Here is a 12,028-nt window from a genome sequence, read left to right as displayed (position 1 = left end):
AACGTCCTCCAGTAATTGAAGATACTTTTGGGAGTTCATTCGGGTGAAAATTAAACAAATGGGAAGTTTGCTGTGATAGGAAACGGCTCCCCACACTGTCAAACTTCCGCCCGTAAAGTTTCGCTTTGATCTCACGACATTCCGTCGACTTAAATTGTACCAATAGCAACTGTAACAGTCCGGGCCATCCAAATTGAGATTTTTTCGCCGGAAAATACAACATTTCTCCATTCCAGTTTCCATTCCATGTATTGCCGGGCGAAAATGAGACGGTTCTGCTTATGGGTGGCGGTCAGTTTCGGCTTCCCTTGAGGTTTCTTCCACATTATGTTTGGTGACTCATTCAAGATGCGCGCAATATGCCTCTTCGTTACTGGAAGAACCGATTCTGCCTTAATGTATGAGCAGGACATCGTTTCTTGGTTGCTTCGTGTCTTATTCGACCTTTAAGACGCAAAGTAAATTTGGTGTTCCCATTTGTTGGTCGTTATATTAGGCTGTCAAAAAAGTCCTGCGGTATTTTTTTTTAAATTTTCATTTGTTCAAAAAATTAGTTTCAATCATCTGTTTCAAGTCAAATATGCGCCGTTTTGTTCGATGACTTGTTCCCAACGAGATGCCAACTTCATAATACCCCTGTTATAGAAGCTCGCTTCCTTAATGGCAAAAAACTCGGATAGCCAATTTTCACAGGCCTCTTTTGTGGCTAACTTCTGACTACCTAGCTCGTTCGCCATGGACAAAAACAGGTGGTAGTCACTTGGTGCAAGGTCCGGACTATACGGCGGATGCAAAAGAACCTCCCATCCGAGCTCCCGGAGCTTCTGGCGCGTCACCAAAGAAGTGTGTGGCCTGGCGTTGTCCTGATGGAAGACAATGCGGCCTCTGTTTATCAAAGATGGCCTCTTCTTCATGAGTGCTACCTTCAAGCGGTCCAGTTGTTGGCAGTACAGGTCCGAATTGAGCGTTTGGCCATAGGGAAGCAGCTCATAATAGATTATTCCTTGACAATCCCACCAAACACACAGCAGAACCTTCCTGGCCGTTAATGAGGGCTTGGCCACCGTCTGAGCCGCTTCAGCGGGTTTCGACCACGACCGTTTGCGCTTGACGTTGTCGTAAGTGACCCACTTTTCATCGCCAGTCACCATCCGCTTCAGAAATGGGTCGATTTTGTTGCGATTCACATGCGTCGATACGGTCAAAGATGTTTTTTTTTGCGTCAACGTGTGTGGCACCCATACATCGAGCTTCTTTGTGAATCCAAGCTTCCTCAAATGGTTAATAACGGTTTGATGACTTATCCCCAGCTCTTGGCCGATGCTACGGCTGCTACTATGCCGGTCTTTCTCGGCTAATTCAGCGATTTTGTCGCAATTTTCGACGACAGGCCTTCCGGAGCGTGGCGCATCTTCGACGACCTCTACACCAGAACGAAAACGTTGAAACCATCGTTGTGCGGTGGAAATGGAAACTGTATCGGGTCCATAAACTGCACAAATTTTATTGGCAGCTTGAGATGCATTTTTGCCTTTGTCATAGTAGTACTGTAAAATATGTCGGATTTTCTCTTTATTTTGCTCCATATTTGCGACACTATAACTCACGAACGACTTAACCAAACAAAACACTGTCAATGACTATATTATAGCGCGGAAAAATACCTTTCCAACAAGCTATAGTATGACTCGATACAATGAATACAACTAGAACTACGCGCTTACAACGACACCTCGCGGAAATACCGCAAGACTTTTTTGACAGCCTAATATTTCATATTCCTGGCACTATTTAAAGAAATTCCGTACCACTTTCTCAGATCGTCCAATTTTTGTTACGATCGAGCGATTAGAAAACTATTCTTCACTGAATATCTTTATTATTTTCCGCCCCTCTTCCGTCAATAGGATTCCTTTAAATTCTACGTAGATCACTAATCTGACCAACTTCTTACGTTGTACATCTAATATTTACCTTGTAAATTGAATTGAACAAGTATTTTTTCAAAAAAGACAGATAAAGGCTTGGTGATTATTCGAAAACCTGATTGTCATGCCCTGCGGCTAAACGTATGTCTCGGGAAAAAACGACGTTTGAATGGTTATATCCACCGATGCCGCCTTGTGTGTGTATCAGTGCTGAAAATATTCACGTTCACGACATTCAAATTCAGCGAATTACTGCCTTCCTTGTATTGATAACCTACTGCTCAAGCGAGAGTCGATAAATATGGAACAACACTATCAATGAACCCCAGTGGAATGAACATCAACATCAGCTTGCCATGAAGTTCATTTTTCATTTGCACCTTCCTTTTCGTCATGGTATTCGTAAGGTAACTAATTCTTCCTAACGTTGAAGGGATGAATGCCCCTAGCACTGTGGATTGTAAGTAGGGTTCACAACAGACGACTTCAGCGGGCAATGATGAACGAATCAACATCACCGTTAGAATATGTTGCTACCATGGGTTTATTGACTAACCCGTATTTGTTTCTGACCAGCTGATGTGAAGAGCTGAAGCCAAAGATTGACCAGGAATGCATCCACTCCATGGTCTGGATCTGGTACAAAGCACCCACCATATTTTTTGGCATTGGAAAAATTTCTATAGTTATTAGAAACTGCCACCGAGAAAAGATTGTAAGAAAATACGGATGGTTGTGTCCAGCACACGACCGCATTGTTGTAACAGAGCTATAAACTTATCATACTCAAAGCGTTTCTTTGTCAATTCGGATATTGTTTAGAATGTCTTGTAATGTTTGAATTAACTCTTTAATAGAATGTTTTAGTGGCCCTGAAAAGGGTCCATTATTTGTGTGGTTTCGTACAATCGGCAGAAGATGGTCATGATTATTCTTGACCTCGCAAGAACAATACATAAGCTGACCACTGAGACTGAGAGTGCGGTAAAAGTCACATGCTAGTTGAACTTGACCTAGGCGCATAGGTTGTGGCGGAGAGCAGCACCTCCAGTACACGGAACAAGGTCGACACACAAACGCACACCACCTTTGAGTGCTAGGTTTTCGCCCGCAGCTACTCTCGGAATCGTTGTTAGTCTTTTCCTCCCCTTATTTATATGCAGAAATTTAAGAGATAGCCACACATTATTTGAGGCCTATCAATCGACTTGTTCTCATATGATGGCACACACACGCTATAACTATCAAACTCTGACCAGCTGCTGATTGAACAATTTTTTTTTTTTTAATTAATCCGTTAATTTTTACAGGCTCAGTTACATAAGTTTAATGGAGCCAAACTCTTAACTATATTTCAACTAGCATATATCAACATGTTGTTTCCTTAATTCTATGGTTAATGAAATAGGAAACCGATTACTCGCGGTCGACTCGAGTTTAGAAGGGTGACACATTTTCATTAGGAAAAGGATGGGATGTAAGGAGATGTGTGTTTACACTCGCACTCACATTCACATTCACATTTCCATTCACACTGACACTTCACACTCAATTCTTAAAACTATCCTCACATCTAATATGTATTTACAATTTAACTTATTCTAATGTTAGTAGGAAGGGAACCGATAGCTCGCGAAGGACGAAAAGGAGGGGAAAAGGATGTATGAACAATCACACTCGAAGATCGATAGCTTTAAGGAAAACATATATTTGGGACATGTAATCAAGGTCTAACCGAGCCAACACATCTCTCACCGGCACATTGGACTGCTTTCCTCCAGTCCGAAGGGAGTTTTAGAAATTCGATCTGGCGACAAGATACAACTCGCACGACCAAACAACATGTTCGATGTCGTGGTAACCATGGCCACAACCGCAGAGATTGCTGTCGGCAAGATTAAAACGAAAAAGCAGCGCGTCTAACGAACAGTGATTGGACATGAGTCGGGAGAAGGTGCGAATAAAGTCCCGACTCAAGTCCAGACTTTTGAACCATGGATTGAGGCTAACCTTAGGGATAATTGAGTGGAGCCACCGGCCCAATTCATCTTCGTTCCATTTGCGTTGCCAGTTAACGATGGTATTTTTACGAACTAAAGAATAAAATTCATTTAAGGCGATTTGAAGCTGATAAATTTCGCCTCCAATTGCACCTACCTTTGCTAATGAGTCAGCCCTCTCATTACCCGGAATTGAGCAATGTGAAGGGACCCAGACAAAGGTAATGACATAACAGCGTCTGGATAAAGCACTCAAAATTTCTCGTATTCTCTCAAGGAAGTACGGCGAGTGCTTTTCCGGCCTCACTGAACGGATAGCTTCGACAGAGCTCAGACTATCCGTTACAATGTAATAGTGTTCAACAGGTCGTGAGGCGATGCTGTCCAGCGCCCAGTGTATTGCTGCCAATTCAGCAATATACACTGAGCAAGGATACTGAAGACTGTGTGAGGTGCTAAAAAATTTGTTGAACACTCCAAATCCTGTGGACTCATTCATAGAGGACCCATCAGTAAAGTACATATTATCACAATTGACACGCCCATACTTTGCTTCGAAAATCGTAGGAACGATCCCCGATCGATGATAATCTGGAATTCCATGGATATCCTGCTTCATGGACAGATCAAAATGCACAGAGGAATTGATGTAGTCAGGAAAACAAACACGGTTGGGAATATACGAAGAAGGATCAACCTGCATGGAGACGAATTCATGATATGAGCTCATGAATCCTGAATGAAAATTTAGCTCGATAAGCTGCTCAAAATTTCCTATCACCAATGGGTTCATAACCTTACACCGGATGAGGAACCGAAGAGATAATAAATTGAAGCGATCTTTTAGTGGGAGTACGCCTGCCAAAACCTCGAGACTCATGGTATGCGTTGAGGGCATACATCCCAACGCAATACGGAGACTAAGATACTGAATTCGCTCGAGTTTAATGAGGTGTGTTTTGGCAGCTGATTGAAAACAGAAACTGCCATACTCCATCACTGAGAGAATAGTTGTTCGATACAACATTATAAGATCTTCGGGATGGGCTCCCCACCAGGTGCCGGTAATTGTACGGAGAAAGTTTATTCTTTGTTGGCATTTTTTACTCAGATACCTAATATGGGCCCCCCAAGTACATTTGGAGTCGAACCAGACCCCAAGATACTTGAATGACATAGCATGAGTGATCGGTTTACCCAAAAGTTGAAGCTTTGGTTTTGCTGGTCTATGCTTCCTAGAAAAAACCACCAACTTTGAATAAGTTCAACAAGCGATGTTTCGCCACATCAGGGAGGTTTTTCAACAAGTTGAACTTAATTCGATCCGATCCCGGAGCAGAATTGTTACATGAAAGGAGAACAAGAGAGAATTCTACCATCGAAAACTCAGAATCAAGATCGCACCTATCTTGTGGTATATCTCGAACAATTTTTTGCACGGGAGTGGAATCGGGACAAACCTTTCGTGCAAAATTAAAAATCCATTGATGTGAATATTCTTCGCTTTCATTCGTTGAAGAGCGATTTCTCATGTTTCGAGCCACTTTCCATAATTTTTTCATTGACGTTTCTCGTGACAAACCTCCCACGAAATTTCGCCAATAAGCACGTTTTTTCCCTTTGATCAAATTTTTGAACTGATTCTCAAAGGCTAAACGTTTGAAAATTTTCAGGAGTTCCACGTTTCCGAAAAGCTTTAAATGCATTCGATTTTTCTATATAAAGCTTGGAACATTGGCTATCCCACCATAGATTTAGAGGCCTTCGGGAAATGGTGGAAACTGGAATGGGTTTCGTTTGAGCGCGAACTGCGCTGTCATAGATTAAACGAGAAAGAAAGTTATACTCCTCCAATGGAGGTAAACCATCTCTGGAATTGATGGCTAGAGCAATCGCGTCCGCATACTTTTTCCAGTCAATGTGTCTTGTGAGGTCATATGCCATGTTTATAGATTCAGAAGAATTCGACCCAATGGTGATGGAAATTTTGATTGGCAAGTGATCACTACCGTTGGGATCCTGGATTACATTCCACTTGCAATCTTCTTCTTCTTCTTCAATGGCACTAACGTTCCTAGAGGAACTTCGCCGTCTCAACGTAGTATTACTTGCGTCATTTTTTATTAGTACTTAGTTGAGATTTCTATGCCAAATAACACGCCTTGAATGCATTCTGAGTGGCAAGCTCTAGAATACGCGTGATCACAGTGCAAGTCGGAGGAAATTTCTTTGACGAAAAATTCCCCCGACCAGAACGGGAATCGAACACCCGGCATGTTAGTTATGACGCTAACCACTCGGCCACGGGAGCACACTTGCAATCTAACGATGGTGAATTCGAGCAAAGCGAAAGGTCAAAAGCACTTGGGTTAGCAGGAGGTTTAGGTACAGGTGTTGTTTCACCAGTGTTCAAAACGGTCATATTGAAGCTGTTACAAAGGTCATATATCAACAATGAACGATTGTCGTCGTACTGTCCCCCCCAGGCAGTTCCGTGAGAGTTGAAGTCTCCCAAGATCAATCGTGGCTCAGGAAGAAGTGAGCACATGTCAACAAGTTGCTTGCGGCTAACCGTAGCTCTCGGAGGCCAATACAAGCTGACAATACAGAGGTCTTTTCCTCTGATGTTTGCATGACAAGCAACAGCTTCAATCCCTCCAATAGGTGGAAGGTTAATTCGAAAAAATGAGTGGCACTTATTGATCCCCAATAGCACCCCTCCGTATCTGTCATCACGGTCCAAGCGTATAATATTGAAATCATGGAAAGAGAGATCATCTCGCGAAGAAAGCCAAGATTCGGACAGAACAAAAACATCACAATTGAACTTATGAATTAAAAATTTGAATGTATCCAATTTAGGGATAATACTACGACAATTCCACTGTAAAACAGTGATATCTCCGACCTCTCTATTTAAATTAGACATCAAGAGAGATAATCATTGCAAGGAGGGGCCATGTTTGCATCAATTGTTGCAAAACTGTCTTCAATACTGGAAGCATTGAAATGACAATGGTTCTGATGGAGTCGGAAACGTTAAAACACTTGAAGATTTGATCCAAAAGGTCAGACAACTTTATAAATCCCGATTGGGAAGTTGAGCTGGATGGAAAAATAGGGACAGTTGGGGTTTTTGATGTCCCCTCGAGTGCTGGGTCGTTCGAAGGTGAACTATTCCCACGGAAGCCAGGAGGAACCTGATTTTGCTTGTCCGCTGCACTCGTTTTTTTAGGCAAGCTAACAGGGGATATCACCGGAGGCACTTCCCAGTAGTTAGTGAGGAGGAAACATCAGATTCAATGTCCATATCAAGACTCCCTCCCGCCTGGTTGTGATTACTTACTCTTCTTCTCCCTCCCGCTGGTTGTGATTACTTATCACTTCACTCTCGCAATAAAGGAAACACCGTTAGGGCGAAACAATCACTTCAGCGAAACCGATAACGGTATTGTTCCAACAGAATAACGGACACGAACAACTTTGCGTCCGGCGGCTTCGGACTGCGCGAGCTGACTGTGAACAATTTTAGAGGGTTACAAAAAGGTTACAAAAGAAGATCATTGCGTGTTAGTGAAAATCAAAGCATAAAATTCAACGTCACCAATTGAGAGTAAAATCGATTAATGGTAAAGGATGGCAATCCATCACACAAAATTCTTGTTTTTGGTGAGTTCGGCAATAGAATGTATAGAATAACTCTTGCTACGTTTTATGAATCTACTCACGATTGCCCGGAAATGACATACACCACCATTTATATGTGCAATGGGTGACACGTTTTCAATAAAAATTCACTGCAAGCGATGAAGATCAACTTAACGTTCGTGATAATCACCTGAAATTATTGACAGTAATGGAAGTGCCTGAATGCAGGCTTTTCGAAATTCGTTCATGCTGTTTTCGATCAATATACCAGACAAAGCTCATGCGTCTCGACTCTTGTGTTATGCTCATTATGACAGATATAGTGTTGAGTTTCAACAGAAGAGAATTCATCCGATACTGGGAAAAATCTAATTCCTTCATTCGTGAATAAATTTTGATAATTTGTGGCACTGGTGTGTATGTGATTGTGACGCACGTACTTTTCAATAAAATTGACTTAAATATACTACCACTACAGCAAATAAGTATCCCGATAAAAAGAACATTCCTTGTTGTTTTGTAAGTGTTCCAAGTTTTTTCCAAGTGTGGCTAAACGAATGTATATCACTGTAATCGAGTCGTAGAGAGAGATAGCGACTAAAAGCCCGACTGACCGTTGAGTCTTGTTGACGGAGGAACTGCGTGAAGAAGCCAAAAGTCATTTCCAAGCGAATACGGAGGGGACTTTCTTCATAGTCCGCTGACTATCCACAGTTGAATATGACTATGTCGAACCCTACGAAACACAACTTATGCAGCATCTTAAATATTTCAAATAAGAACTTTTGTTATTTTATAGGTGTCGATTTTCAGAATTCGTCGGCCCCCATAACCAATTTTCGTTTGTATCGACCCCTGGGAAACCGAAATCGACCCCAGGGGTTCGATATCGACCAAACTCTGACCTAGACAGTTGGAGTACGTGAATGCAAAGGGTGTAAATTTCATGTCTCTTATGAATCGGCTGACTAAATCGGTGCTCTACTTTCACATTGAGAGCTTAACTGGTAGTGGAACTGAAGATAAAATGTAGCACCATGAAAAATCATTGAAAACACAGTAATTGACAGGACTTTCTGTGATTATAAATTTAAGTATTATTATTTTTTTTTTAATTCCATTCAATGTATTTTAACACTGAAAATTTCGTTTGGAGGTCAGCTATCCCCATTGACGTCGTATGTACTTTTTTTTGGCACAATCCCAAATGAAATGAGAAAAGAAAACAGAAAGAGGTATCTGCTCGCATACATACGAACCATTTTTGAGCTTTTAAAACAGCTCATTATTTAAGCATTTGACCCTCCAGCTCACGAAATGGCATCATTTCTGCCAAAGATGAAATGTTTTCAGCCAACGATAGTTTGGGTGTAGCTACTGAGAAACCAACGTGACCCATTCAAATTGACAAAAAAGTCAACATCTAAGAAGGAGGAGCTATTTTCTCGCCAATTCGCCTCCAGTGCGCTGGAAGGCAGCAATGATCGGGCGGAGATTGATGCGGGAAACGATGGAACGATGGATGGAATGTCTGAAAATAACTTCTAGGCTACAGCTCTGGCTGGGGAATCAGCTGTGCTCTTCTCTTCTCTTGGAGTACCGAGGAGAGGAACGGCTAAAATCGGAAGTTGTCAATGAGCAAGATCGTTCGCAACCGGATTAAAATGTGAAACGATGCGTCAAATGGTGAAAAGAAGTTAGAATTGAAGCCTACAAACTGCAAAAAGTTCAACTCAGAGGACAACTTCGTGCGACTCCGAAGGTGATGTTAAAGGGGTATTCTAGTGTAGAGACACGAATTTCGGACGTTTTTTGAGCTCCGTAAAAATAACACAATGAATATTTTTACTATACATTAGATTATCATCTGTTCATCTATCTTTTAACAATAACACAAAAATTGAACGGCGAAAAAATATTTATAACTAGAATAGTTACAAGCTGATGAAGTGAAGAGGTTCAAAAAATCATGTCATGGCGCACACGATTCCAGCCCTTCTGGTTGCCTGAAACAAAAAATCTCACAGATTCTGAATCAGTAAAGATGTCGCTATCCCATGAACCTCGGACAAGTCAAAAACATCTTTTTTTTGATAAAATGACGGCCGTTTGAAAATTTGAGAAAATACTCAAAGTACATCTACTATGGTGTACCGCGACAAATTATAACAAAATTCTATCCCCTGCGTAACAAAAACTTTGGGTGTATAGAATTTATTAGAGTTCTCAAAACTGTTTTTCGATGATTATTTATTGAACTTTGTATTATCAAATACGAATTCGAATTTCAACATACAATAATGTCTTAGTACTGAATGGTCCACAACAACGCTATAGAAATCAAATGAAAGATAGATGATAACGTTAATTGGATTTGCTATGTTTGAAAAAACCGAAAGAAATCGATTTCTCATTTCTTCCTGATATTTTTATCCACTACATCTACATACATCGAAATACTAATTTCTCTGTAAAATATTCCATGTAAATCCATGCAAATTATGCTTTAAAGAGATTTATATCCCATCTTCATGGGTTGATATTTCACAATTTTAACGCATTTCAAAAATCGCCTAAAAATTTCGACTTCGCGCTCTGTTCCTTAATTTTTTTTTCGAGTGTGAAAAAGTTCTATTTCCATTTCCGATAAATTTATTCATTTCCCTCCTACAACTTGTATACATTTTGACCCATACCTTTTCTCAGACTCTTTTCCGGCCAACGAAAATTTGGCTGAAAATGGATGAAAGTATTCTCTATCCAATGAGTATTATCTCAAAAATGTGTTTTGGGTCCTTTCAAATAACTTTTTTCAATTTTCTTTAAATGAATTTATTTCCCCCATACAAGTTATATAGGTTTTGGGCTATAATTCTTCTTAGACCCTTTTCTGAGCAATGGGGATTTTGCTAAAGATAGATACAAATATTCTATGTCGAATAAGTACTATCTCGAGAATGTATTTTAGGTTTTTTCGAATAATTTTTTTCAATTTTCTTTAACATAATTAATTTCTTCCACACAACTTGCCTTATAACTTTTCTCCACCCCTTTCGATTAAAAAAATTGTGGCTGGAAGATAGGTAGAATAACTTCGATAACTCTATTCGAATAACTTTTTTAGATTTTCAAAATTCTGTAAATTTTCCTATATTGACCCATGCTCACGTTTCAGTCTATAACTTTTCTCTGTCACGATCAAGAAAAAAATTAATTATGTGGAAAGATGAGTGATTCAATTCTCTATCTAATGAGCATGATTGTTACTTGATAAACAATAAATTTATTTCAATTGAAATAATTAATTATTCATTAAATCCAGCAAGACGTTGAACAGAAACTTGCACGTAACAAAAACTTTTATCCGCTAATTTCACACAACTCCGTAAAGAAGGAACGCGAAAACGAGATATCTCGTGAGCGGTCCGCAAAGTGTTAATAAAACAGATCTTCACACAAAATCTTCAACTCAAATTTAATCATAAATAAAAAAAACCATCGAGTGGAAACATCTGATTTCATTCTTTGTGGTAGCAAATTACCCTTTCATTCTGCAGGTAATATTATAAAACGACAAAAATGTTCGCCATGCCGGTAAGATGATTTAGACATACTATCATCTATACATCAAACTGTCAAATTTAAACATACCCAAACACACACATACACACGAATAAAACAAGTTTTTTTTCCCGAAGAGAGACACAAGAGACACATACACATGCAAATGCAGCGATGAACACGTTCCACATATCACTTTCCCTAGAAACTAAGATCTATCTGAATTAGAATTTGAATTTCTATACTGGTTAAATAGACAGCATGAGAGTTCTATTCTACAATCCTTCCTAGAATTAATCGTTTGTTGTTATGCATGTTCAATTTTTGAAATTGCCTCAGTTATAACATTTCTTCGGAATGGCCGCCTCGCCGCATCCGCAGATCACGATTGACTTACATAGCTGTACTTGTTTCTTTTCTTTCTTTTTTTCAAGTAAGCTATCGATCACTAATCTCGTCTGTTTTCTTTTCATTTTCCCTGCTCCCGGAATGCAAACAAACTGGAACCCACAGCTGCATCCGAGCGTTGTTCCGAAAACGCAAGAAATACTCAAATGCGAGCTGCTATCTGTGCGCCCCATCACCATCATCAGCAAGTACCTGTCTGCCAGAACACAGGGCCTTGACTGAAGAGCACCGCCTTGACTCCTAACTCGTTTACCAACTCGCAGTACGTCAGCATCGGACATGACGCCGATGAGGACGAAGCCGACGATGGTACAAAGGCCGAGCAGCCGTCGCAGCAGCAGCTGCACAAGCATTCCCATCATCACTGCAGCAGCCGAAGCACAACGCCGGGCACAAGCCGGAAGTGTGACAGCCTGAGCAGAAGTAGGGTTAGCTTGCGTAGCGAAACGGCAAGCAGTTCGGCTGGTGGACACAGCCATCACC

The 12,028-nt window shown here is 40.6% G+C and overlaps 1 protein-coding gene across 20 annotated transcripts in view; it reads left to right on the top strand.

Moving 5' to 3' along the window:
* LOC129765026 (glucose transporter type 1) overlaps window positions 1–11,791 on the top strand; it is a 647,147-nt gene extending 635,356 nt beyond the window's left edge. For 17 of the 20 annotated variants that reach the window (XM_055764813.1, XM_055764818.1, XM_055764815.1 and 14 more), the window contains one exon: window positions 11,651–11,789. In XM_055764813.1, coding sequence (XP_055620788.1) covers window positions 11,651–11,763 — 113 coding nt within the window. In that variant the 3' untranslated portion in view covers window positions 11,764–11,789. Of the gene's footprint in view, window positions 1–11,650 lie in introns of all 20 variants that reach the window. The other 3 variants (XR_008741328.1, XR_008741330.1, XR_008741327.1) reach the window with 2 other exon arrangements.
* Window positions 11,792–12,028: the final 237 nt, after the last annotated feature.

The sequence above is a fragment of the Toxorhynchites rutilus genome, chromosome 2, assembly GCF_029784135.1.
Source record: "Toxorhynchites rutilus septentrionalis strain SRP chromosome 2, ASM2978413v1, whole genome shotgun sequence".
In the NCBI taxonomy this organism is placed as follows: domain Eukaryota; kingdom Metazoa; phylum Arthropoda; class Insecta; order Diptera; family Culicidae; genus Toxorhynchites; species Toxorhynchites rutilus.
The sequence above is the reverse complement of the archived record's forward strand: the minus strand, read 5'-3'. Positions and strand labels throughout refer to the sequence as shown.